A 27,515-nucleotide genomic window follows, 5' to 3' on the forward strand; every position below is an offset into this window, starting at 1 on the left:
AATTTTATCTACCCAGGTGAATATTGCATAATGTAAGTGGTCTTCACCACCTAGCCAAAAATTTATTATCTCCTAGAATGCTTCTTTCTAAATACAAAAATTGTCTGAATGAACAATAAAATTTCCATAATACAATATTGTAAAGCATTTGAATGTCAAATTGCTGGTTTTCAAATCCATGTTTTTTTCTGACATTCTATAAATGGTATTTTAATTCATTAATTATAAAAATCAAAATTCTTTTCCCATTGCTGACAGGTGGGGGTACTGCAAAACAAAAGAATCTCTTGGTTTTAAGTAATGGAATGCCCAACAAATTACATAATTTGTTCTAAATATGCATGGAAAGAGGGAGGCTGTAGAACGCATGTTTGATTATTTCCAATCTGTAACAGACGTCACAGATTGGATCTCCGATGTTAAAATAAATCTGGTTGTTGGCATTTACTGGAAGGTGACCACATGCAATTCTGCAAGCAAGATCCCTCCTGTTATGGTATCCTTCAAACTTCAGTAAGTTATTAAAAAGAGTGTTACTGTTAATACCTAAATGTAGAAGGTCATGGTAGAAGAGGTTAAAGATTTCCTTACGCCAACCTTCTGCTGTTATTAATGGAAAGAATGTCAGTGTCAGAATGCTGTAGCAGTCTTAGAGTTCTGAAAAGAATGCTTAGCTTCAGGAACAATCTCAGCTCTTTAGCCAATGTAATCATTTATCCTGAAACGGCACCTCATCTTCCTTGACAAAATCTTCTCTCAAGAAAATTGGCATGCTTCACAACCTCGCTGCATCATCATCAATTCAAGATATAACTGAGGCAGAAAAAAAACATAATGCCATCATCCTGAATACCATTCTGAAACTAATGCAAAGCTAACTAATGACATTTGCAGGCTCACTGAGCAATGCAATTATGACTCCAAGAAAATTTTTAGTGTTAATGTTTTGGGTCCACGATTACATGGAGTAACAGAACAAACTTCCCATGCTTAACGAAAGTGACCTGCAATACCTGCTGACAAGCAAATCTATATTCATATCACCTGTGAAGAACAAGTTGGAAGGCGACAGCCATGCATCACATGTACAAGCCCAGTGAAGGATCTGACCTACATGTAGCAGGAAACACATGGCAACTACAGCAAGAACTAAAAGAGAAACGTCAAAGTAGAGACAAAGCATGGACAATCAATGATAAAGAAGAGATACATACTAGTAAGAAAATCAAATTCTGCAAATAACTAGCTTGGCAACCTGATCCCAAACACTGCAAAGGGAATGCTTGGGGACCCATTCATCTGGTCTGCAAAACCACACCTACTTTTTCTGACAGAAACTCAAATCTCAATCTCCTCAAACATTACTCATCTCTGCTTTCCCAACTACATAATTTGCCTCAGAAGTGGGCTCTGCGCATATGTTCACTCTGATATACCATGCCAGAGAGAGAGAGAGAGAGTATCCAACCTGGAATCTCCCAATTTTGACCTGCTTTGGCTAAAAATCATTCTACCTTATTCTACCAAATTCATATGCTGTCTCTACTGTTCTCCTAATGCCAAAAACCTTTGGTTTTTGGCATTAGGAGAACTCTTAACTCTTCAATTATCTATTCTTAAATGTTGATTTTCTTCAATCTAACTTTCCTAACAGCACCGTCATCTTCCTTGGAGACTTCAATGTTCACAACACCAGCTACTATTTGACTTCAACTGCACAAATCAGCAGGTAGAGAGGCTGAGACTTTTCCAATTACAAACAATCTAACAGAAATTATCCACATACCTACCAAAATACCAGACAAATCCACCCTCTCTCCAAACATCCTGCATGTCTTCCTCACTAGTGAACCATATGAGTATGATGTGAATACTGCCTGCCTTCTAGGCAGCTCAGATCACAATCTAGTGCATATCTCTTGTCCCATGGAGCAACACAAATACAATCACCCGCATCCACGTATTGTATGACATTGCAAGAAAGCCAAGTTGGATGATATTTGCAACTTAAATGCCTCATTTCATTTCATTTTTGGTCAGATTACTGTTTCCAGCCATCTTAGCTAACCCATGTGCAGAACAAAACACCAAATTAATTCTCATTGGCATGGAAACATTTGTTCCCCACTCCACCTCTCCTAGGGAATTTTTTAGATATGTGGCCATAGGAGAAAAAATGACTGTGGAAGAATGATATTGTGGGATAAAAATGGGAGTAGAGTGACTGATGCAGAGGACACAGTAGAATTGTTCAATGACCATTTATTGGAGTATTTCATCCTGGAGGAGTCAGTTTTAATGATAGAGTGATAGGGCAGGTTCAAGGTTTAGAGGTACAGGAGAGTGTGTTACAAATACTGAGTACTCTGGATGACAGTAAAGCTGTGGGAATGGATGGTATTTCACCATGAGTTTTGAGAGAATGTGCTAGGGAACTGACAGTGCTTTGACCTGGCTTTTCAATGAAAGTCTGGCTGCTGGAAAGGTGCCCATGGAATGGAAGGAAGGTAAGATAGTGCCATTGCATAAGGGCGGTAGCAGACTGGAAGTGTCTGATTATAGACCAGTTTGTGTGTCATCAGTAGTTAGTAAGATCTTGGAGAAAGTAGTGAAGGACGTATACAGCATTGGGCAGATGAGGGTAATGTTATCTGTGAGAGTCAACATGGATTTGTGAAGGGGGCACTTTTGTTTTAGCAATATGCTAACCTTTTAAGATAAAGTTACAAGAGCATTAGATGAGGGAAAGGCATATACTGCCATTTTCTTAGACTTAGCAAAGGCATTTGACAGGGTGCCACATGATAAGCTGATATTTAAGTTGCAGCACATGGGTCTAGATGTCAGATTGGTCAACTGGATTCAGGATTTGCTATCCGATAGGTATCAGAGAGTTGTGTATGGTGGGGCAGTTTCAAGGAAGCAGAGGGTTACAAGTGAGATTCCACAGGGCTCAGTGCTGGGACCTATATTGTTTAACCTTTATATCAATGACATTGTCAGTGTACTGCAGGGGGATGTTCAGTTGTTTGCAGATGATGCAAAGCTGGGAAGGATTATTAGTAATAGTGCAGATGCGGCAGCCCTGCAAGAGGATTTGAATAAGCTAGATAGATGGGAAAATGAATGGAGGTGTCAGTTTAATACAGCAAAATGTAAGGTCTTGAGGTTTGGGAAACATCGAAGGGACACTGCATACTCTATGGGAGGAGTTATACTGGAAGAAGTAGGGGAGACAAGAGATCTGGGGTTGATGATTGATAGAGAACTGAAATTTAGAGGACATATTGCAAAGGTAGTGAGGGTAACACAGAGGATTGCTGCAATAATGAGAAGGACACTGACCTGCAGAGATAAAACAGTTATCTTTCCGTTGTATAAGACCCTGATAAGACCACACTTGGACTATTGTTCTCAGATTTGGTGCCCAGGATTTGAAGGGGATAAATTAACTGTGGAAAGGGTACAAAGATGGATAACAAAGATGGTTTCAGGACTGTATAATGATAGTTATGAGGATCGGCTGAGGGAATGTGGACTGCAGAGTTTGGTGGATAGAAGAAGGAGAGGTGATATGATTGAGACCTTTAAAATGTTTAGAGGTGGTTACAGGGTTGACACTGGGGGAGTTATTTCGCTTGGTTGAACAGCGAGAAGGAGTGATGACAAGAGGCCATCCCTGGAAGTTACAAAAGGAAACTGTGAGCAAGAGGGTGAGGAATGGTTTCTTTGCATGGAGGGTGGTTGAACCATGGAATGCATTGCCTGATGGAGTGGTGAGAGCGAGAACGGTTAAGAGTTTAAGAGTTTAAGAGTGGTATGATAGACTGTGTTTCTTAGGGAGGGGGGACCTCCCCTCGATGAGTCTTGATAGACCTTGTGTTTCTTAGGAAGGACCTCCCACGACGAGTCTTTTGACTCTATGGAGGCCTGAATAATAATAATAATAAAAATTCCCATTCCCTAGCTAAGCTTTAGTTCCCCCACAGTAGTGAAAAGCCTATACAAAAGAAGAGTCAGGAAAAACTCTATCTTCCTATACCAAAGCCTGAAATCCAAAATAGCTGCAATAAAATTATCACTAAATCAAAAACTGATTTTGAGAGAGCTAAAAGCAGGAAACTTGCATCCTTCAGGAACAGCAGCCATGCCCTCCGGGCTCTAGCCAAAGATTATTGGCTGTAACCTCTGCCCAACACTACTCCAACCACTATTACACCCAGATAGTACTATTGCATCATTGTCCACAGAAAAATCTAACCTCATGGCCTTCTACTTTTCTTCCAGTTCCTTGGATAGCTGATCATGCTAAATGTTTAAACACTGCAGAATTTTTAAATAATAGAAGACCTAAGCCTGTTAGCTTATTCGATGATTAAAGAAATAGCTTTTTTAACTTCCACTCACTGGCTGAACCAAAATATTTGCACAGGCTTAGTATATAATTATTTTTCTTCAGCTTCTGTAATGTCATGTAATATTTATTGCACACAACTGAAGAGGAAGGTTATGGTTTTATGAGTAAGTACTTGCCAATCTGGTTTGCTGAGTGGTTAACATATCCGCTCTCTAACCTGTAGGCTGCAGGTTCAAATGCCACTGAGCATCTGCATGTTTGTGATTGTCTTCAGATGAGAGATGAATTTCATCACCCAGTGTGAGACCACTCCATTTATTGGAGGCCTGCTTGAAAAAGTTCCATGTTTAGATTCTAGAGCAGGGTTTCCAAACTAAGTGAAAATGTATAAAAAAATTTTTTTAAAAATAGACAAAAGTAAAAATAGAAATAAAACATCTTGAGGCATCCATGGTATGAATGTACTATAAATATACCATTAAGCCTTTCATGGGTATGAGCCACAAAAACTGTGGTTTTAGAAGAAAAGAAAGTGGCCCAATTTTCCACAATTCTAAAGTTGGGAATAGACCTGGAAAAGAAAAAAAGATCAGAGGTACCTCAATACAGGAGACATATTTTCCATATACTACCTGCAAAATAATGTTTCTTCATATATTAAAATACTTTGAATGAAAGAAAGAGAGAGAGAGATTTGCAGCAAGTTTTTTTCACTTTGTTACAAAAAAAGTCATATGTGACAAAAAAAAGTATACTTTTGTTTTAATCCTTTAGCCAAATATGGACAAAAAAGAGTTTGCACAATATCTTCATGATTAGGCTACTTGATACAGATCTTGCTGATTTCAGAGTAAATTTCCTCATTATTATTGTCATGAAAATACTTTGAAACAGTCTTAGCTGGCTAAAAAACTGTGTGCAATCATCACTATCTTTCACCAGTTTCATTGAAGTACAAATACAAATCCCATATAGGTATGATGAAATCAATGGAAACTTTTCCTGCATCTGAACCAGACATTTAATGCATCTTTCATTTTTACATCGCATGTCATAGAACATATCTTTAATGCAACAGGTACATTTTCAGAAACATTGCATCATATTTTTTTTGATTATGTAATAAATCTTGACTATTGATTTTTAGCAAATGGTGTACAACTGATACTGAACTCTCAAATTTCGAAAGCTTATCTAATTCAATGCTGCTTGATAAAGTAATGACCTTCAATAAATAAGTTATGATCTTCTATAAATAGTAAATGTACAATCTCACAATGAGTGCACATACTGCAGCTTGTTGTATGATTCTTCCCACCATGCCAGTGTTTGGTCATGAGAATAGACCGGAATGCAATTAATTTGATTATATAGAGAAACCTGTGAAGAATTCATCACTAAATTTAACACACGTGAACCACAGTAGTAGATTTTTTATTATGTAAATATTTTGTCCACGGTATCTTAGGACATCAATCAGTAACAGTATGGCAATACTAGGAATGACAAAGAAAGGGTGCGTACGTCCAAAGGAATTCAAATTGCATGCAGTGGTGTGTTGCAGCCTGAACTTAAATTAAATTGAATTAAATTACTTAAATTAAAATTAATTACAGTTAAGTTATTATTTTACACAATTTTCTATGACAATTTCCCATACTTTAGGGATGGAAAGAACATCATTCCGATCTAGATTTGGTATGTGGAGTAGGGCTTCAGCACTTTCTTTATATAAACGTTCATATTTATATGAAGATCTGTGTAGAAGTTTTGTCTTTTTCCAATAGATCTTGTGGGTTGGGTTTTCAACTCTGTATTGAGCGAGGCCTGATTTATGTGGTTTGATGAGGCGGAAATGGTCTTGATGTTCCGAAATGCATTTAAAAACTGATCTGCCTGTCTGTCCAAAATAAGAGAGTTTACAGGAGCATGGAACGTCGTATATAGCAGGTAATATCACAGGTGAAAGTTTGTCTTTAGGCAAGGGTAACAAGTTTTGGATCTGGTTGATGGATTTGTAGGTGGCAACAAGATTGTATTTCTTCATAATTTTCTAGAGCCATTCAGAGATGCCTATGATATAAGGTATGGAAATCCTATGGGGTTGTTCTTGTCTAGGTTGAAGTATGGAGAAATTGCTGATGATTTTTAGAGTTGTTTTGAGATTGTAACCATTTAGAGTGGCTGTGTTTTTGATTATTTCCAATTCTTGTTTTTGAGAATTCTCGGAGGAGCATAATCTGTGTGCTCTGGTTACCAATGATTTAATGATGCCAAATTTTTGAGAGGGATGATGAGCTGAAGTGGTATTGTGAATGTAGTAGCCTGAAAATGTCGGACTGCAATAGACAGAGGTGGAGATGGAACCGTCTTCTTTTCTTTGAATGTGTAAATCCAGAAAGGGGATGACTTTTGAGGTTCTCCTTCTAATGTATATCTGATGCGAGGATGAAGAAGGTTGATTTTTTCTAAAAATTGAAGTAGCTCTTGTTTGGAATGACTCCAGACTGCGAAGATATCATCGACATATCAAAGCCAGAGTTTTGGTTTGGGTTTGAATGTGAGGATTTTTTCTTCTAGATGTTCTATAAACAGATCTACCAAGTTGGGTGACAAGGGAGACCCCATTGCTATTCCCTCCTCTTGCTTGTAGATTTTTTTCTTTCCATGTAAAGTAACCAGAAGTGATAACAAATTTGAAAAGTACAAATTTGTCCGACAGAAATTTTTGATTTAATAAACCTTCAAACCTTCTCCATCCCCACATAGGCCATTCAACCTCTTCAATAAAAAAACTCCACAGATTTTCACACCAAAATAAAAGACATTCAACTGCTGACAACAAACATGCTAATTAGCTTCGACATCGTCTCTCTTTTCACTAATATCTCCCATAAAGAAACTGTAAACCTATTAAATCAAATATTTCCGTCGGACATTGTTGAACTTTTCAAATTTGTTATCACTTCTGGTTACTTTACATGGAAAAGAAAAATCTACAAGCAAGAGGAGGGAACAGCAGTGGGTCTCCCTTGTCACCCAACTTGCCAGATCTGTTTATAGAACATCTAGAGGAAAAAATCCTCACATTCAAACCCAAACCAAAACTGTGGCTTCGATATGTCGATGATATCTTCGCAGTCTGGAGTCATTCCGAACAAGAGCAACTTCAATTTTTAGAAAAAATCAACCTTCTTCATCCTCGCATAAGATTTACATTAGAAAGAGAATCCCCACAAGGCATCCCCTTTCTGGATTTACACATCCAAAGAAAAGAAGACGGTTCCATCTCCACCTCTGTCTATCGCAATCCGACATTTTCAGGCCACTACATTCACAATACTTCAGCTCATCATCCCTCTCAAAAATTTGGCATCATTAAATCATTGGTAACCAGAGCACACAGATTATGATCCTCTGAGGATTCTCTAAAACAAGAATTGGAAATAATCAAAAACACAGCCCCTCTAAATTGTTACCATCTCAAAACAACTCTAAAAATCATCAGCAATTTCTCTGCACTTCAACCTAGACAAGAACAACCCCGTAGGATTCCCATACCTTATATCAAAGGCATCTCTGAATGGCTCTCGGAAATTATGAAGAAATACAATCTTGTTGCCACCTACAAACCCATCAACCAGATCCAAAACTTGTTACCCTAACCTAAAGACAAACTTTCACCTACATTACTACCTGGTGTATACAAGATTCCACGCTCCTGTAAACTCTCTTATTTTGGACAGAGGAAGATCAGTTTTTAAATGCATTTCGGAACATCAAGACCATTTCCGCCTCATCAAACCACATAAATCAGGCCTCGCTCAATACAGAGTTGAAAACCCAAACCACAAGATCCATCGGAAAAAGACAAAACTTCTACACAGATCTTCATATAAATATGAACGTTTATATAAAGAAAGTGCTGAAGCCCTACTCCACAGACCAAATCTAAACTGCAACGATGTTTTGCCATCCCTAAAGTATGGGAAACTGTCATAGAAAATTGTGTAAAATAATAACTTAACTGTAATTAATTTTAATTTAAGTAATTTAATTCAATTTAAGTTAAGGCCACAACGTGCCACTGCACGCAATTCCTTTGTACATATACAACCTTTCTTTTGTCATTCCTAGTATTGCAATACTGTACTGATGATGTCCTAAGATACCTAGGACGAAATAATTACGTAATAAAAAACCTACTACTGTGGTTCACGTGTGTTAAATTTAGTCAGGAACGCAATTAAAGTTGTCACTTTAAACTTTTAAAATCTAATGGTGAATAGCAAGGGATTATTCTCTTATGATATCCTTTGTAATTAACTGCTATTTTGATAACAGCAAATTTGGCTGAAAATATGATTACAAATAGCTCAGTGGATAGTAGAATAATTTTGGTATGTTTGCTTAATATTCATGTGTTAATAAGCTCTGAATCCTTCTTGCATCAATATCAATGTATGAATATTCTAAAGTTTTTATTACATATTAAATATTTCCTAGGTTATTTTAAATCAGAAATTCCATGTTAAAAGAATTCAAAACCAAAATAATGTCTTAAAAGTTTACGTACACAATTGGTGGTAAATTTCTCTGATTACATGTAATCTGCAGCAGTTTTCAGTGCTGGAACATATAGACAGATTAAGAATTAGATGTCTAGAGAAATTACTGTTTATGACAGATTGGATATGATAGTCAGAAAACTAGAAACATTGATGTGGAGGCATGAAAGCTTAAACTTGCGGGTATGGTTTGTAGTTATAGTACTAGTGAAAATGTGTGGAACAGAACTATGGTTGCAAGACAGCAAGATGCAATATGAGGAAGGGTGATTATGTAAAAGTTTTGTCAATAAACTGCCTATTCTAATCTAAGTATTGGGAACAAGGAGGAAGAAACTATAGCCTTGTCACAATCATTTAGACTCAAGATTGCTGGCATTGTGAAAATCATAGACTCAGTGTCTCATGTTAGAGGTTTTAATGGAGTGAAACAGCACTGAGAACAGATTAAAAATACAGTATTTAATCTCAGTCATCAAGACATCACTAGGGAATGCAATATGAGACTTCTAACACACACACACAAAGGCAACACAATACTAAATGAAATACATGGATGAAAACTAGTCCTAATTAGGTAGGGTACCCTCTGGGGAAACTTGCCAGCAGCTTAGAATGTAAACTGGAGTCTCAAAGTATCAGTGTTTCCCATATTTTAGGAAGATTAATGTAAAACATATTTATTTAAATTAGGCTGATTTTCTGAGAGCAGTTGCAGATTCCAAAAATAGTCCTCCTCTCCTAAATTTACTGCAGCCATAACTAAAGCATAGCTCACAAGGTCTGACTGACAAGAGTCATGACGGCAGATGTATTTTTTTTGTGTGTTTTTCCATGTGTAAGTTGGCTGATCCTCTCTTTCATATTAGGCCAACTTGCTGGAACAGGGCATTTTATATACTCCAGGCATAGAGAGGGGAGGGAGCTGATCTTTAGTAGAAGATATAATGGTAGCAAGCTTTCAGTGGGGCTTGATAGCCCTGCAGAGATTGTATTTCTTTAAGACTGACTATTTTTTCTCAAGTGTCTCAAACATAAAGGATGACAACAGCATTAATAAATTCTTTCTGAAGAGAAGGTTGAGGACTGGAGGAAGAATTGATTATTTTTTTTTTTGATACTGCAGGAACTGTGTGGTGTATATGAAAACTTCTGCTGTAAGAGTGGACTCATTAAAATAAAGGTTATAGACTCTTTTGGTTAGTGTTTTAATGATACCATATCGTTGAGAGGGGGAGGGGGGGTGATAAGAAAGTTTGTGAATGTATCTGCATGTGTGAGTGCGTTCCTGTATACTGAGAAAAGGATAAGCTACCACCTATAGGCATGCTACCTAGGTATCTAGAAAGGCTAAACTATTATTAATTTCTTTTTCCATAGTAAACTGGATTCTAGAGTGAAGACTATTGAGGCGAGAGAAGAAAGATTCTAATGTGTCTGGGCCACGAGACCAAATAGAGAACACATCATTCACATATCTTAACCAGATACAAGGTTTTGGGGCAGCTGAATCAAGAGTTTGTTTTTCAAAATATTCCATAAAAAACTGTGAAGACAGTGGGAGTTGAGAGGGGAGAACCCATAGAAATAACTTCTATGTGTTGATAAATTCTGAGCTTTCGAGAGAAATATCCTGAATGGATAGCAAAGGAAAACAGATAAATAATATCAGGAGGGAAAACTTTCTTCATAAGTGGTAAGGTCTCATTTAAGGAAATATTGGTGAAAATAGCAAGATGATATCAATACTAACCAAAATATCCGTATTATTTAACATTAATTTCTCAATAGAAGTTTAAAATAGATATATATATATAGGAAGTGGTATGATCAGTGATGGGAGTAAGATAGCTTGCTAACTGTTTTGCTAATTTACTGCATGAGTAAACAAACTGTAGCATCTATTATAGGTCTTAGGAATTAATTGGGTTTGTGTATTTTTGGTAATCCACATATCCAAGGGAGATGAAGAGTTTGACTTTTTTTTTTGTAATTTCAGAAGGTTATGAAGAAACTTTTAGGAGAATTAAATTTTTTTCATCTGAGGTTTGGTGGGATGGCTGAGACTAAGGGCACTGATGGCAGTATTTTTAAGCCTTTTATTACAGAGCAACAGCCATCATTTTGCTGTTGCTCCAAAGCAAGTACCAGCACTAGATGAAATGTTCAACATTAAATGTGGTATCGTAATTTAGTTCTGGAAATAGCTAACGATGTTAGGCTAGATGTTGCCAGCATTCTTTCTTGATAAGGGAAACTGCCGCCAAAATGGTGGCAGTTTCCCTTACTTCACGACTGAAGCAGAACCAGAGCATGTGAAAATAACACAATAATTAGTAAACAGCTGGATAGAACTGGGATAGAAAGAAGGAGAGATACAGATATAGAAGAGGTTTTGGAACTAGTGAGAAAAGGTTTTGTTAGTCACAGTCTTTCAGAAAGAAAGATGCTTTGAAAGTGATTTAGCTATTATGTTACAAAAGTAAATGGAATAACAGCTGTGGAAGAAAGTTATAGGAATTCGGGAACTTAATAAATGAAGTTTCTGATAAATGAGTAAAAATGTCTATCAGATATTAAAGGTTTCACTAGCGCAGTAATGTATTAACAGCTGTTTTCGGAGGATACAGCAAGTTGATTTTTAAGTGTTCAATCATTTTTCCTTGGGGATCCTTCATTCAGGAAGAGGAAAAAGATTATGAATCATGAGGATAAAAGTAGAAAGAAGAAACATTTTTATAGGATTTTTCTAGAAGCATTCAAGGAGGAATGCTAGGCAATGTTCAAATTTGAAGAATTTATTGTCAAGTTTGAACTTGACAATAAAATCACTAAGAATAAGTTTAGTTTAATCCTTTATCCAACTGTGAGCAAACCAAGTTTGCACCTGAAAGTATCTTCAGGACTGACCTAAGGTGGTGCAACACCAAGGCAACCTCTATAGGTGGGGATGACCTCTCATTGCTTCTGCCTTTGTGTTTCCACTACTGAGCCTGGCTCCCACTGACGAGACCTAAATAAAGGCCGAAACCTGTCTGGGTAGTGGCCCTTGCCTTAATGCATAGCATTACACATATCCGCAAGGAGATGTGCTTTGCATTATGGGAGATACTGAGATAGGAGTGATGATAGCTTTCTCCACCTTTGCCATGAGTTGCACCACCTTAGCTCAGTCCTGAAAATACTTTCAGGCACAAACTTTGTTTGCTCACACTTGGATAAAGGATTAAACTAAACTTATTATAGTCTAACCAAGCGAAAAATAAACTCTCAAAATCACTAAGAGTAGGAAATCTTCAGTTATTTCCAGGATAAAATGATTTTCACAAGAACTGTTTCTTTCAAAAGAAGTCTAGACACAGTTAAGAGACATAATGTACTTTTCATCTGGTATATTTTTGGGCCCAAAAACCAGATAAGATGTGAATTGTTTGATTTTAGATTTTAAGACAAGTTTCTGTTGTTGAAGTAAAGTTCAGAATATTATATTTTTTTTTTATTAATGTATCTAAATATTATTAAGCTTTTCATTTTTTACATATAGATGGGTGAAGACTGAGTTTACTTATTATTGAAGCTAAGATCGAATTTTGACAGCGAATTAACATAGCAAATTACATATATCTAGGATCCTACTTGTGTGCTTAGATTTCAGTATACAAATCTGATTCCACTCACAAACTATTTTTACAATAGGTGCAGTACACAGGATTTAATAGTATAAAACTTATTCACAATGATCTAATCCATGACAGGATTTAAGAAATAAATAATAAATTTTAAATTTTAAATAATAAATAATAAATTTTCGATTAAGACAGGGTACATGTGGAATTACCGTGCTGGCAAGTATGACAAGCTTAGGAGATTGCTTGGTTCAGTGCCATGGCATGTAAAACTGCAAGGGCTGGATGTTGATAGGGCATGGGATGGTCAAAGAGCACTTGCAGGACGTTATGGTTGACTGTATACCTAAGGGTCTGAATAGTAAATCAAGTAGGGGTTAAATGGATGAATAACACCATTAAACTTGAGTTGCAAAAAAAGAAACAACTGTGGAAGGAATTTAAGGAGGAAGGTGATCTGCAGGCACATGAACGGTATAAAGCGCAGGCCAGAAGGGTAACGAGTGTGGTAAGAAAAGCAAAAGCAGATTATGAAAGGAAATTAACCATGCAAGCTAAAGAGAATCCCAAACAGTTCTTTCAATATGCTTCAAGTAAAAGAAAAACTGTACACACCAGAATGATTTTAAGGAATGCTGATGGTAGGGAGGTCACTGAATCAGTCGATATAGTGGAATTACTGAGTGAGCACTTTGCAAGAGTATATCATCCAGGTGGTGACATTCAAGGAATAAAGGAACCATTAGTTTATATGGGAATTGTGGAGAATGAAGTGGAGGTGAATAGTCTATTACAGAACCTTAATGTGAATACATCTGTGGGATTGGATGGTATACCAGCAAGGGTCTTACGTGAAGCAGCTAAAGGATTGTCAGTACCCTTGACCATATTGTTTAATCTGAGTCTTGGGTCTGGTTTAGTCCCGAAGGGGTGGAAAGAGGGGAAAATAGTTCCGCTGCATAAAGGAGGATCCAAGACTACTGTTGCAAATTACTGACCGATCAGCATATCAGGAATCATTGTCAAGGTCTTGGAGAAAGTAGTCAAGGGAAAAATACAGGAATGGATTGATGAAAACGAGATACTGTATGGGGAACAGCATGGTTTTGTGAAGGGTAGATCATGCCTCAGTAACTTGCTCAGGTTTTATAACACAGTGACAGCTGAACTGGATAGGGGTAATGGGTTTACAATGATACTGCTGGACCTGGCTAAGGCCTTTGGCAGAATACCACATGGAATTCTAATTCTTAAACTGCAACATATGGAAATGAATATAGGGTTGGTGAGATGGATAAGAGGGTGGTTGATGGAGAGATACCAGAGAGTAGTTTACTCAGGAGTAGAGTCCAAAAGATGGCCTATGACTAGTGGTATGCCGCAGGGTTCTGTTCTTGGACCACTGCTGTTTAATTTGTTCATTAATGATATAGAGAAGGAACTGAGAGGAACGGTTCATTTGTTCGCTGATGATGCAAAGTTGGGTAGGGCAATAGTGAATGCAGAAGATGTCAAAATATTGCACGATGATTTGGATAGATTGGAGGTCTGGGCTAAGGAGAATGGATGTCAATTTAATGTGGCAAAATGTAAGGTTATGCAGTTTGGGGTGAAAAGATTAGCAGCAGTATATCACATTGGTGGAACTGTACTCCAGGAGATTGATGAGGCGAGGGACCTGGGAGTGTTGGTGGATAAGGAGTTGAAGTTTAGGGGGCACATTGCAAAAGTGGCTAAATCAGCTCATCAAATCACTTGGATGCCGAAGAATACTTTGACGAGCAGAAATAAGCAAGTTATTTTCCTCTGTATCGAGCCTTGATAAGCCCCCATCTCGACTACTGTGCCCAGATTTGGTCACCTAGGTTCCTTCTTGATGGGGAGGAGGTGGAGAGGATCCAGAGGCGAGTGACCAAGATGATAGCAGGTCTATGGAATGAACCTTATGAAAACAGGTTGAAGATTTGTGGGTTACAGAAATTGGTTGATAGGCAGAAAAGGGGAGATATGCGCCACTCTCCAAGTAAAGAACCAAGTAAGCATACCTTTATTCATCACACTCTTATACAACTTCCAGTGTGATCCCTTGCTTTTCCACTACTCCCCATATATTCAAAAATTTCTTGTGCGTCAATCTTATAAAATCCCTTTAATAATTTATAAGTTTCTATCATATTTCTATCAAATCTTATAAGCCGGCCTGGATGGCCGAGTGGTTACCATACACTCTCCAGCCAAAAGGCTGCAGGTTCGAATCCCACCGTGGGCATGGATGTTTGTGACTGTCTGTGAAAATACTAGTGGTGGTGGTCAGTGATAGATGGCGTTGGTGTAGATGATGAAGATAGTTGCAGTTGGTAGAGACGGTTATCCTTTCCTTATTGAAGGTTATCATCAGATGCAGCTGCTACAGCAGTGTGAGCAACACAGCAGTTAAATGTTAGAGAATTGGATAAAAAAATGTGCTGATCCAATAGGTTATTCCTGTTGCACCAGAGAGATGGATGGCTATGTGTTTTTTTGTAATGAGCCCATACTCGAGAGATTGGTTAATCAACCTATCTCTCGAGTATTAATGTACTGTATATGGGTAGTGGGCTGGGAAAGGAGACACTTGTATACATTTGATTTAAAAAGCTTGTATATTGTATGCCTTGGGAAACATATAAGGGGGAAAAGTGTTCCACAATACAGCAGTAGCAGGGATGGAGGAGGAAAAGAAACTTGTTATGTGGGGTTCAAGGTGTATTCTGAAGGAATGTTGGGTGGCAGCTGCAGGTGTTCCAATGGACTCAGTACTGAGTGGGGGAATTATTGATGCTATTTCAGATGAACATTTGCTGTGGAAATATTTATAGAATATACATACTGCAGAAACCAAATGCCTACGTGAAAGTCGAAGGAGAATGCAACATGGGCTGTGCATGGCATAAATACTACTAACTAACTATCTTTGACATGTTTATATGTCATTAATTTTTTATCTTTGACATGTTTATATGTCATTAATTTCATGGATGTGAAGTGCTCATTGAAATTGAAATATCTTTTGCATACTATTGAAACAACATGTATAGAAAGCAGAAATTAATTTATATATTTTATCCACAGGACCATTTGGTTAATGGACATCTCAGGCATGGTTTCCACAATCCAGACCATGTTGCACCTGTCTTTTTGTAATGTGGCTCTTACCCATGAAAATTTATAAACCAGTGACCCAACCACAGTACATGTGTACTGTGATGAAATAAGGATTTTTTTTTTAATCTCGTATCTTGTATAATGAGTCCTATGAAGCATCTGTGATTATATAACACACACACACACACACACACACACACACACACACACACACACACACACACACACACACACACACACACACACACACCACACTAAAATTTATTTATTATACAAATAATTTGCTTTACATATCATAAAACATCATTCATCAGTGTAAGTGAAGAAAACAATGACAGTTGAAAACTTGGTAAAAATAGTTTACGGTAGAATCCATCTAAACCAGTGATTCTTAAACTGGTCAGCAGTCCCCCGCCACAGGATGCTGTTAACACTGGGGGGGGGCAGTAAGCAGTTAGGGGTGCTGATGGGTGTGGTAAGTGTTATAATACTACTAATATAATAATAAACTTAATAAAAAAAACTTTAAACTTCGCTTGTTGAACTTTGAACCTGATATCAAAAAATTAGCAGGATCTCATCAGGCTCAAGGTAGCCATTAATGATTGGCTTATTAAATACAGCAAGTTTACATCTTTTTTTGAGTAAATATTAATTTGTATCAAAGTCACTAATTTTTTATTAACTATCAGTTCAAATATGTTGATCGTAATTGAGGTTTGATTAATAATATAATATAATTATCTTATTGAGTCATTAACCTAGTGCAAAAATGAGCAGGGGACCCAGGCCATACAAATAGTTGAAAGGGGGGCACCAGGCAAAAAACAGGTTAGGAACCACTGATCTAAACATACATTTGTATATTAATTAGGATAAAACACTAATGAGATAAATGTGTATGTTTAATACAGCTGAAGATAACAATTTTCCATTTAAGTTATTATTATTATTACGGCGACTCCAAGGAGTCCTTAGACTCATCGAGGGGCGCCCTAAACATCATGTCCATCACAACAATTCGACATTCACACAGTATCAATCATACTTTGCCCTGAACTCATTTACTGTCATAGCACCCATAACGGAATCTGTCAGCTTATTCCACTCATTCACCACTCTAAAAGTAAAAAACCTAGCTCTAACACACCTACTAACCACACTCTTGCCCAGCTTCCATGGATGTTCCCTAGTGCTCCCACCACCAGTCCTCTTCTCAAAAATATCCTCTGAATTAATCCTATAGAATCAGTTTCAGCAATTTGAATGTCTCAAATTGCTGAAAAAAGGGGAGTATCTCCACATAGGCCATGATTTGTCCGAATTCTATTTAGTACCGTCCATGTTTTGCGAGGTAGATCTGATCCTGTGATGATTTGATCACCTTTAAAGATACTATGCAAATGTTCTTTCATATTTTCCTTCCATGTTTCTTCCCACTTTGATAAAGGATTAAAATTATTTAGCACTAGTTCTTCTGCTGCTCGTAGTGATGGATGGCGAGATTTTGATCTATTGATGTTAAGAGTTGGGAGATCCTGATGAATAGGTAGGTTCGGATTACCAGCAATTTTTTGCACGCACTAAAGAATTCAATCTACCTAGTTCTGTAGGAATAATGCCTGCTAAAAGAGGTAACCAATATGTTGGGGTCGATCTAATAAAGCCTGTAATTAATCTTAAGGTATTGTTCAATTGAGAATTGATAATCCTTGTGTGAAGGCTATTGGCTATTTAGCCACACAGGAGCACAATATTCAGCACTTGAGAATACCAACACAAGGGCTGTTGTCCGAAGAGTAGAACCCCAGGTAGTGCCACAGAGTCTCTGTAGGATATTATTACGTGTCCTTAGTATATATGCCAAGTTTGAAAGATGTTGCCTGAAAGTGAGAGAACGGTCAAGTGTGACTTCCAAGTACTTAGGGAATGTATTATATGGAAGTATAGTGTTGTTCAATTTAATTTTTAGTTTCACATTTGCCAAGTTATTATTTAATGAAAACAAGATATTACCATTTTGCTCCTATTTAAACAGAGTCCCCATCTTTTAAAATATTCATCCAGAATAGTTAAGCTTTTAGAATTTCTTCTGTACGACTTATGCATTTATGCTGTGTAGTTATTGCTATATCATCGGCATAACAAAATTTCCTTGATGTAGTGACGGGAAGATCAGATATATACAGATTGAATAATAATGGAGATAAAACAGATCTGTGTGGCAGTCCATTATTTAACTTCCTTTCACTGCTAGTTTTATTACCTATAGGTAACAAAATATTACTCCTATTATTACCTATAGGTAATAATAGGGGTATAATTATGACATCAGATGATTTGAGTCCAGCTGAGGTTGAAATATATGAAAGAAATAATTGTAATAATATCCCATGTAGTTGTGAGTTTAAGGCTATATTGTGTGAAGTGGAGGATAGCAGGATAATATATATGGTGTGGATATCGCTACAGATCTGTTAGTTCAGCTGCTAAGAAATGATGAAATGCATTACCAAATTATTTAGATAGGTACTAAGCAAGTAATCCTTATGGGTGACTTAAATTTTTTAAACACTGTTTAAGCAGAGAAATCTCATGATTTGAATGAAGGAGAATTTACTGAATTGCTGTGAGAAAACTTTCTCAAGCAGCATGTGAAAAAAGAAACTGAAGGTCAGAGAGTGTTAAATTTGATCATGGTGTCAGAAGGGATCTCAATTAAGAATGTGACTGTTTTGCCACCAGATGGTGACAGTAATAATGCCATACCAACCTGGGAAGTAAAAAACTATATGGATGTTCCAATTTTGACAGATTAAATGCTAAACTACAAAGCTGAAAATTATGACAAATGCAGGAGAATACTATTATTGGTCCCATGGTATAACTTACTGATATGGGAAGAATATCAGGAATGCATGGAAAGCTTTGAAAGGATGTATAAATGAGGCAATATGTGAGTGTGTGTGTGTGTGTTCCTAAAGATTGAAGAACAAACAGGGTGGAAATGAAGGAAAGTTTAACCTTATTAAGTGAGAGATTCATAGGAAGATGCTGTGGAAGGAATACTGTAAGAATAAGAGTGAATTACAAATTATATAAAATGAAGGTCATAAATTGTACTGTACGAAAGCTAAATTAGAGAATGAAAAAACTTGACAGCATATTAAAGACAATCCAAATGAATTTTATCATTATTTTGAAATAAAAGAAAGAATGAATGTTGAAATGAAAGAAAAACTTTACTGAATGTAGACAGCACCTTTGAGTCAGAAGCTGATGAGATCATTTAAATAATGAGTGCTCACTTCACTAAGAAGTGAGCTTCTTCAAGGGCTGCTGCATAACCGTAAAATGGCAACAGGGACAGATGGAATAACTATATGTAGGCTAAACAAACACTCAGTTGAACTGGCTAGGCCCTTAACATGTTTGTATAACCTGAGTCTCAGCTCAGGAAATATACCACAAGAATTGAAAGAATGAATGCATGATAGTTCTGATGTACAATGGTGATGGAAAAACCAATACGTCTAACTGCTGACTTATTGGTATATCCAAAGTTGTGGTAAAGCTTTTAGAGAAGTTACTAAGAATTCATATACAGAAGTGGGTTGACAGAAAAGCTATACTTTTCCAGGAACAGCATGAGTTTACTAAAGTGGTGGTCATGTTTTAGCAATTTGCTCATATTTTATAATAATGTTACAGATAAGTTGGATAAAGGGAATGGATACACTTGAATACTGTTGGAGATCACTAAGGTATTTGATAGAATAGCACATGAAAGGCTGTTGGATAAAAACGGAGAACATGTGTAGGGAATATAAACTATTGACTTCGGTAAGTAAGTGGTTGAAAGACAGGTATGGTATCAGAAAGTGGTATATGAGCGTTGTAAATCTACTAAAATTAAGGTGACCAGTCTCCTAGGACCACTGTTGTTCAATCTATACATTAATGCTATTAGAAAGGATCTGACAGGAGATATTTAATTGTTTGTTAATGATACAAAGATAGGCAGGGCAATCAGGGATGATACTGATATACAGCATTTACTGGCTGATTTGAAAAGGACAGAAGAGTGAGCAAATGATAATGGCTGTCAATTCAATGTTAGTAAATGGGTTAGGAAATGCATTACCTGTAGAGTTATGCACTTTGGCATGATGAGATTTCCAATAGCATATTATATTGGTGGGATCATGCTATTAGAAACTGATGAGGCTAGGGATCTTGAGTTATGCTGGATAAATATTCAAAGGTCACATAATAAAATTGCAGATGCAACTCAGAGGATAACTGTGACGTTGAAATAATCATAGACATGTAAGTATAAGGAAGTCATTTTGTCTCTTTAAAAGGCATTGGTATGACCACACTTGGACTACTATGCACATGTATAGTCTCCTCGGTACAGAGGGAATAAAGAAGCTGTGTTAGGGTGCAAAGAAGAGTAACAAAAAATTATATCAAGATTATGGAATGTAGATTATGAGAACAGATTGTGAGTATGTGAACTGCAGACACTAGTAAACAGGAAACAAATGGGTAATAGAGGTCTATAAACTTCTGAATGGGTATTATAGGTTATCGTCTGATGATATTTTCTGCTATGCAGAAGGAGGGGAGAGAATATGGGTCATCCATGGAAGTTAAATTTATGTGAGTTAAGAAAGGGTTAAGAGATAGTTTTTTTCTTTCACAGAGCAATGAGTGAAAAGAACAATTTGCCTGTTGAAGTGGTGAGTGCATCTAGTGCAAATGAGTTTAAGAGAAGGTATGAAAAGGTGGTGTTAGTGATGTATGACTTCCCTTGATGAGTTCTTGACTCCTTGGAGATCTTGGATAATGATATTGCAAAAGTGGTCAAGTTACCTCATAGCAAATACTTGGTTAATGAAGAACATACTACCAAGCAGAGATAAGTAAGTTATCATTCCTGTTTATAAGCTTAGTAATATGAAGGCATTATAAAGAGAAATGATTATAAGAACAGTTATCCAGATTACTCGGCTCAGGCCTGGTTGCCTGTGTTTGTTTCTTGAGAGGATAAGGAAATGGAAGAGAAGATCTACAAGTGAGTGACAAAGATGGTGAGTGGTGTGTGTAATGCTTCATACTACAATGCAGTAAAGGTTTGCAGGTTGATAGGTGAAAAAGGGAAATATGATAAAAATGTTTAAGTTCCCAAACGAGATCCAAGAAAAGAAAGGTGATGAATTGGGTACCACAAGATTCTGTTTGGAGACCATTGTTGTTTAATTTATATATCAATGATATAGTTCTAGGTGTAAGAAGAGATATTCATGTGTTTGTATTTGATTTGATGTTGTTATAGGAGGATTTAAGTAGGTTGTTGCTTTGGGAAAAAACAGCATTTCTATTTAAAAGTATGCAATTTGACCAGAGAAGACAGAATGAGATTTATTATATGAAGGATGTTTATTTCAAGCGGTGGCAGGGTATCAAGTGATTTTGATAGATAGGAAACTGAAGTTTAGAGGACACATTGCTAAAACTGTAAGGGTTAACCAGAAAACTGCTGCTAAAATGCAAAGAATACTAACATGTATGGATAAGGAGGTAATAGTTCACTGTATAAAATATTAATTAGACCTCATTTGATTTGTTTACCTGGTTATAAGGAAACAATGGAGAAAGTGCAGAAATGAATAAGACTGTCTCAGGACTGTCACACACTTTTGGGAAAAAACAGCATTTCTATTTAAAAGTATGCAATTTGACCAGAGAAGACAGAATGAGATTTATTATATGAAGGATGTTTATTTCAAGCGGTGGCAGGGTATCAAGTGATTTTGATAGATAGGAAACTGAAGTTTAGAGGACACATTGCTAAAACTGTAAGGGTTAACCAGAAAACTGCTGCTAAAATGCAAAGAATACTAACATGTATGGATAAGGAGGTAATAGTTCACTGTATAAAATATTAATTAGACCTCATTTGATTTGTTTACCTGGTTATAAGGAAACAATGGAGAAAGTGCAGAAATGAATAAGACTGTCTCAGGACTGTCACACACCTCTTCTTATGAACTTTTTGAGATATGGACAATTTATATTTACGAACACTTCATGGAATAATAAACTGCAACTCCACATTCATGTAATGAACACAGAATTCCACATTCATGAACATTCTACATTGCTTGAAATTCAATGCTATTTTATGATGAATGATAGAAAGTGTTAGTCTTGTAATTCCTGTCTCTTTTTCTATAACAAATTGAATATTTTTCAAGCAATGCAGAATGTTCATAAATCTGGAATATTAACAGTGCAAATGTATTTGAAAGGTAATAAAAACAGAGGGTAAGTGCAAATATATCATTCTATTCTTTATTACATATGAAATAATTTTTTTAAAAAAATGTGGTGATTGTGAAAGTGACAAAATATTTGCTTAGTTTCGACAGAAACTAAACTGGACATAATTAAATTATCTGAAAATGGAATATTATTATTTTCAACTGGTCATGTTCATGACCAGTCAACCAATCGATCATTCATCAATTGTGTGGAAATGGTGATCTATACCATGAAAATCCAATCAACATTCAATCATTTTAACAGCTGCAGACATTTAAAAAAAAACAAAAAAAACAAATTGTGTTTGTTTGTTTTTTTAAAATGTCTGCAGCTGTTAAAATAAGTTCTATTCAGCAAAAGTAATAAAATGAGCAAAAGTTCTATTCAGTCTGTAATTATTTTTAAAAAGGAAATATCACTGTGGAAGAAACAGAACACTATTTAACTATCTGAATTCAGAATCAAAATAGAAAAAAAAAAACTTAGAATTTCTACACTGCAAAGTCATTACTATAGAGCTGGCCAGCTATATACAAATGTACAAAGAAATTAAAACAAAAGTGAAAAAAATTAATTATTTTTCAGATTATGTATTTTTACAATAAACTTTTACAGTAAAAATGCATGGTCTGAAATCAATACAAAACTAATAACGTTACATGTCATATACTATCAATTATGTATACAGTACTTTATTTCTTTCAAGAAAAAAAACAAAAAGGACATTGTATTTAAGTAATCTAATTAAATAGAATGAATTATTCACATTTACTATTTGTGTATTTTAATCACATTAAAATTTTAACAATGCATCTTATGAAAACAATAAAGTCAACTTTGGAAAATTCAACTTACAAACACATTTCCAGGAATTGGGGTGGTGGAAGATTGAGGGAATGTGGCCTTCAGAGCTTGGCAGATAGAAGTAGGGGGATGGTGATATGTTTGAGATGAATAAGTTGGAACAAGTGAGAGGAGTCTATCAGACAGATACAGGGAAATTACTACATGGGACAATGGATAATGGAGAAAACGAGGCCATATCTGGAAATTGTACAAAAATCATTTGAGTAAGGAAGTGAAAAGGTGATTTATTTGCTTGGCAGATGGGGAATGAGTGGAATGCATTGTGGGAATGGGTGGTGAGTACTCCAAAGTGAATGTAATCAAGGTAATGTATGACAGTTATTATCTTCTGCGAGTATTTGAATTTTCGGACTCCATGGCAGCTATGAAATAATACTAATACTACCATAGAATATTGTTCTCATATATGAGGTGGTGCACCAAAACCCTCTCTAAAATGCTTGAAGATGTGCAGAGGAGAACAATTTGATTAATTGGTGACCCTTCTTTTATAGATTCACTCTAGCCATTACCTCACAGACATACTTTCTTCCACTCCCTACAGATATTTTCATAGGTGCTGTCCTGCTGAACTGGATGATATCCATTCCTCTACATGGGCTCAAACCATAAGCACATGTGTAAGGGGGTCAAGAAAGAGATGTGAAAAACAGTTCATTGCAGTTTATCTGTTATGAGGGATAGAAGCCAAAAGGATAAATATACATACAGATAAATATGGTTGGGACTATAGAGTTGGGATGAGGGAGGTGCAAAGAAAGATGCAAAAGGCATTCATCTGCATATTAGCACAATGGGTGCAGGTTACGTAATTATGTTATAGAGAACTTTAACTATGGGCCAGGTGATTATGAAAAACTCAGGAGGCAACTTTAAGCACTGTCATGGCATAAGAATATGACTATGGAAGGATAACTTTTATGAGGCGCTGATAGTAGCATGGTGACAGAAGCAGACAAAACAGTTGTGTTACTGAATAACCACACCAAGGTCAAAGGAAAGATACTACTGTGACAGATGTAACAGAAACTGATTTGGAAAGAGAGGTTGATGAAATGGAAGTACTTATGATACTGTATGATTTCAATCCAAATACAGCAATGGAGTTAGATGAGATATCAGCTCAAATATGAAAATATGCAAAGCAATTGGTATTACCTCTTACTAGGTGGTTTAACTTAAAACCACCTAGAAAAGTCCCATGGGAGTGGAAGGAGGGCTAAACAGTTTCATTGCATAAAGGAGGCTACAAGACTGCAGTAGCAAATTATGCACCAGTCAGTATCTTGGGAGTGGGGATAAAGGTATTGGAAATATTGTAAAATATAGAAGTTAAGAATAAATGGATAAGTATATGATACTCTATGGGAACAGCAATACAGCTTTCTGACTGGTAGCTCATACCTTTGTAATTCATCTACTTTTCTTATAACAGAGTGAAGGATGAGATGGATAAAGGGAATGGCTACATGATGTCAGTTTATTTTGCAGAACTCTGTTACAAAAATTAGACAAAATGGGATAAAGTTGTTGATGTGGATAAGAGAGAGGGAGAGTGGATGGATAGACATCAAATCCTGTTTAGGGAAAGTCAATCCAGGAGAGTGGAAGTTACCAGAAGTGTATGATAGGCTGTGAACTTGATCCACTGCTACTTAATTTGTACATAAATGATGTAAGAAATGATTTGAGAAATCCGATGATGCAAAATTGGGTACCATAATAGTTAATCAAGGCAATGTAGACACAGCTTGCGGAATGATTTAAATAGGCTGGCATTATGGGCAAAAGATAATGGATGCCAGTTTAATGTAGAAAAGTGTCAAGTCATGCATCTTGAGATGAAAATATTACAAGTTGTGTACTGGATTGATGGAAAAACACTCCAGTACATTGATGACGCTGCAGATTTGTGACTATTGATGGAGAGGAAGTTGAAATTCAGAGGGCATTTTTCGAACATGACTAAGATAGCACATAAGATTACTTGGTTACTGAAGTATGTATATATATATATATATATATATATATATATATGAGTATAAATGTACAAAGTATTTTACCTTGGATATAATAAATGTTACTTTGTACATTTATATCTCATCCAGAGATTTTTATTTAATAAGCTTAAAACACCTTATGGTAACTTGTTCTGGTAAAATACTTATAAGCTCTGAATTACTAAAATCTTGGTATTTCTAGCCTGGCTCCCACTGATGAGACCTCAATAAAGGTCAAAACTGGTCTGGGTAGTGGCCCTTGCCTTTAATACATAGCATCATACATCTCCTCAAGGAGATGGGCTGTGCATTAAGGGTAAATATTAAGAATAGTGATCAGAGCTTATTCTACTTTTACCACGAGTTGCCTTGACTTGCACTACTTTGAGGGTCAGCTAGACTTCCAATACGTGCAGGTACAAACTTGACTTGTCTGTCTGTTTGCTTACTTGGGAAATGGAGTAAAACCAGGTTTAAAATAGCTTGGTATCTTTAACATATATGAGTATATATGTATACATACATTAACTTGCAGAGATAAAGAACTGATTATTCCTTTTTATAAAGCCTTGATGTGGTTACATCTGGATTACTATGTATAGTTGTGATCTATGATGAATAAGTGGTAGAAAGGATCCAGAAGCAAATGACCAGGGTGACTGGATTGTGGAATGCTCCCGATGATAGACTGAAGGTTTGTAGGCTGCAGAAGTTGGATGGTAGGCAGAAAAAAGGATATGATAAAAATGTTTCAGATACTAACTGAATTTTATGGATTGATTCAGAGTAAAATTTTTAGCACTTGGCTAGTGGAAGCAGAACAAAGCATTCTGGAAATTAAGTAAGAGAACAGTCAGCAAGGGTGTGAGAACTACATTTTTCACTTGAAGAATGATAAACAAGTAGAATGGATTGCCACAGTATGTTGAATTCTTTGTCTGTGAATGCATTCAAGAAGAGGTGTGACCAAGAGCCTCTGTAGCACAATTGGAAGAATGATGGTACTTTGTGCCCTTCAATTGGAAAAGGCCTATGTTCAATTCCTGTCATGAGAGAGGAATCTTTACATGAATTTTTTTCAATTGAAGATGAGTTTGCTGATCTCATTTGGAGGTAGCAGGGTTTTTTTCTCCTGGAAACTTCATCCTGCATAGAAATCAGCCATGAGTACACACGCAATTTACAGACAAAAAATACTAGTGGTGGTGGTGGTGGTCAGTAGATGGCGTTGGTGTAGATGATGATGACAGTATTAGCAGTTCTGTGTAGTTGGTGGATTAAATGGTGGAGATGGAAAGTTGCGAACTAGATTGTCCACCCTTGATGAGTCTTTGGACTCCTTGGAGGTGTCACATAAAAATAGCAATAATAATATTGTGCAGGTGATGTGGGTCTCCTGCTATCAGTCTTCAGAATGCATGGAGATTCCTCAGCAATAATAATAATAATTCATTCACTGTTTTAGCTCTGTATGTGCGAAACCAATTTGTCGTCCTCCTCTTCATACTTACCACCTCTGTATTCCGGAATAGTCTTTCCTACACTGTTTTCTCTTAGGAATGCAACTTTCAATTGTTCAAAAAACATACACATACACAAAAATATTGTTATCTGAATGCAACTTTTTTGAAGTGCTTACACTGCTAGTGATTGGCACTAAAATTTGTAAATATTATTTTTAAGTTTATAAATCTCTAAGTATTATTTTGGTTGGCAGCATTCTTTTTACCATGTTTTTTTTTAAAAGTATATTACACTTTTTAAGTAAAACAAAGATACCAAGTGGATCGATGTACAACTAATGTATATATTTAAAAAATGTGAATGTTATAATGAATCACAGTAAAGGTATCATGTATCTTTCTTAATTAGCCTTATTCTATAGGGAATGAAAAATAATTAAGAATAAAAAGAGAAATAATGAAATACCCACTTAGCTTCCAACGACCCATGTAATAAATCTGAGCACTTAAGGCAAGGCAAGACAGAATGTGGATTATCACAAAACCTATCCAGAAGAGTATACTACCATTTAACTATAAAAAAATAATAAACAAAGTTCCTTTATATATTGTATATAAATATATATTTTGTTAATTTTAAAAACTATTTATTCACAAAGAAAGGCAAAACTAAGGGGAATATGATGAAGTAATAAAAAATTAATTAAATATTGATTGCTTATAGAAATGACTGGAAAAAAGCAATATTAGTCATCTTACACCAAATATCATTTGAATAATAGTACAATAACCTATCAAATGAAAACTAATAAAGGATTAAGGGAAAGCATTTCTGTTTTATTTGAGCGTACAGTAACACCTCAACTTAAAACAATTTTGTGCTAATGCAATTTTTCGGTTACTTTTTTTTTTTAATATTTAAATTCAATGAATCCTGTAATATAAACTCTAATAACTCATCTGGTGAAAAGAATGGGCTGTTCCTTGAAAGATCAGTGATTTTTGTTGATTTATTGATTATCCATACATTTACATTACAGCATTTAATAACATAATTTTATAAATATTATTAGTTTTTACTATTCTTATGAATGGCACTGAAAACTTGTCATAATGGAGCAGTGTCTCACAAGTTAAAGTTGTTACTGTTGAGGAAAACA

General features: G+C 36.0%; 1 protein-coding gene across 1 annotated transcript in view; it reads right to left on the bottom strand.

Annotated features, from left to right (window-relative positions):
- Positions 1-27,515, bottom strand: part of LOC150102777 (SID1 transmembrane family member 1-like) — a 582,520-nt gene that overhangs the window by 147,761 nt on the left and 407,244 nt on the right. The window contains exon 18 of the mRNA XM_090399394.1: positions 26,826-26,928. Coding sequence (XP_090255520.1) covers positions 26,826-26,928 — 103 coding nt within the window. The remainder of the gene's footprint in view (positions 1-26,825; positions 26,929-27,515) is intronic.

Source organism: Typopeltis vanoorti, chromosome 10 (assembly GCF_054136105.1).
Source record: "Typopeltis vanoorti isolate ZY-2024b chromosome 10, IOZ_Tvanoo_1.0, whole genome shotgun sequence".
Taxonomy (NCBI): Eukaryota; Metazoa; Arthropoda; class Arachnida; order Uropygi; family Thelyphonidae; genus Typopeltis; species Typopeltis vanoorti.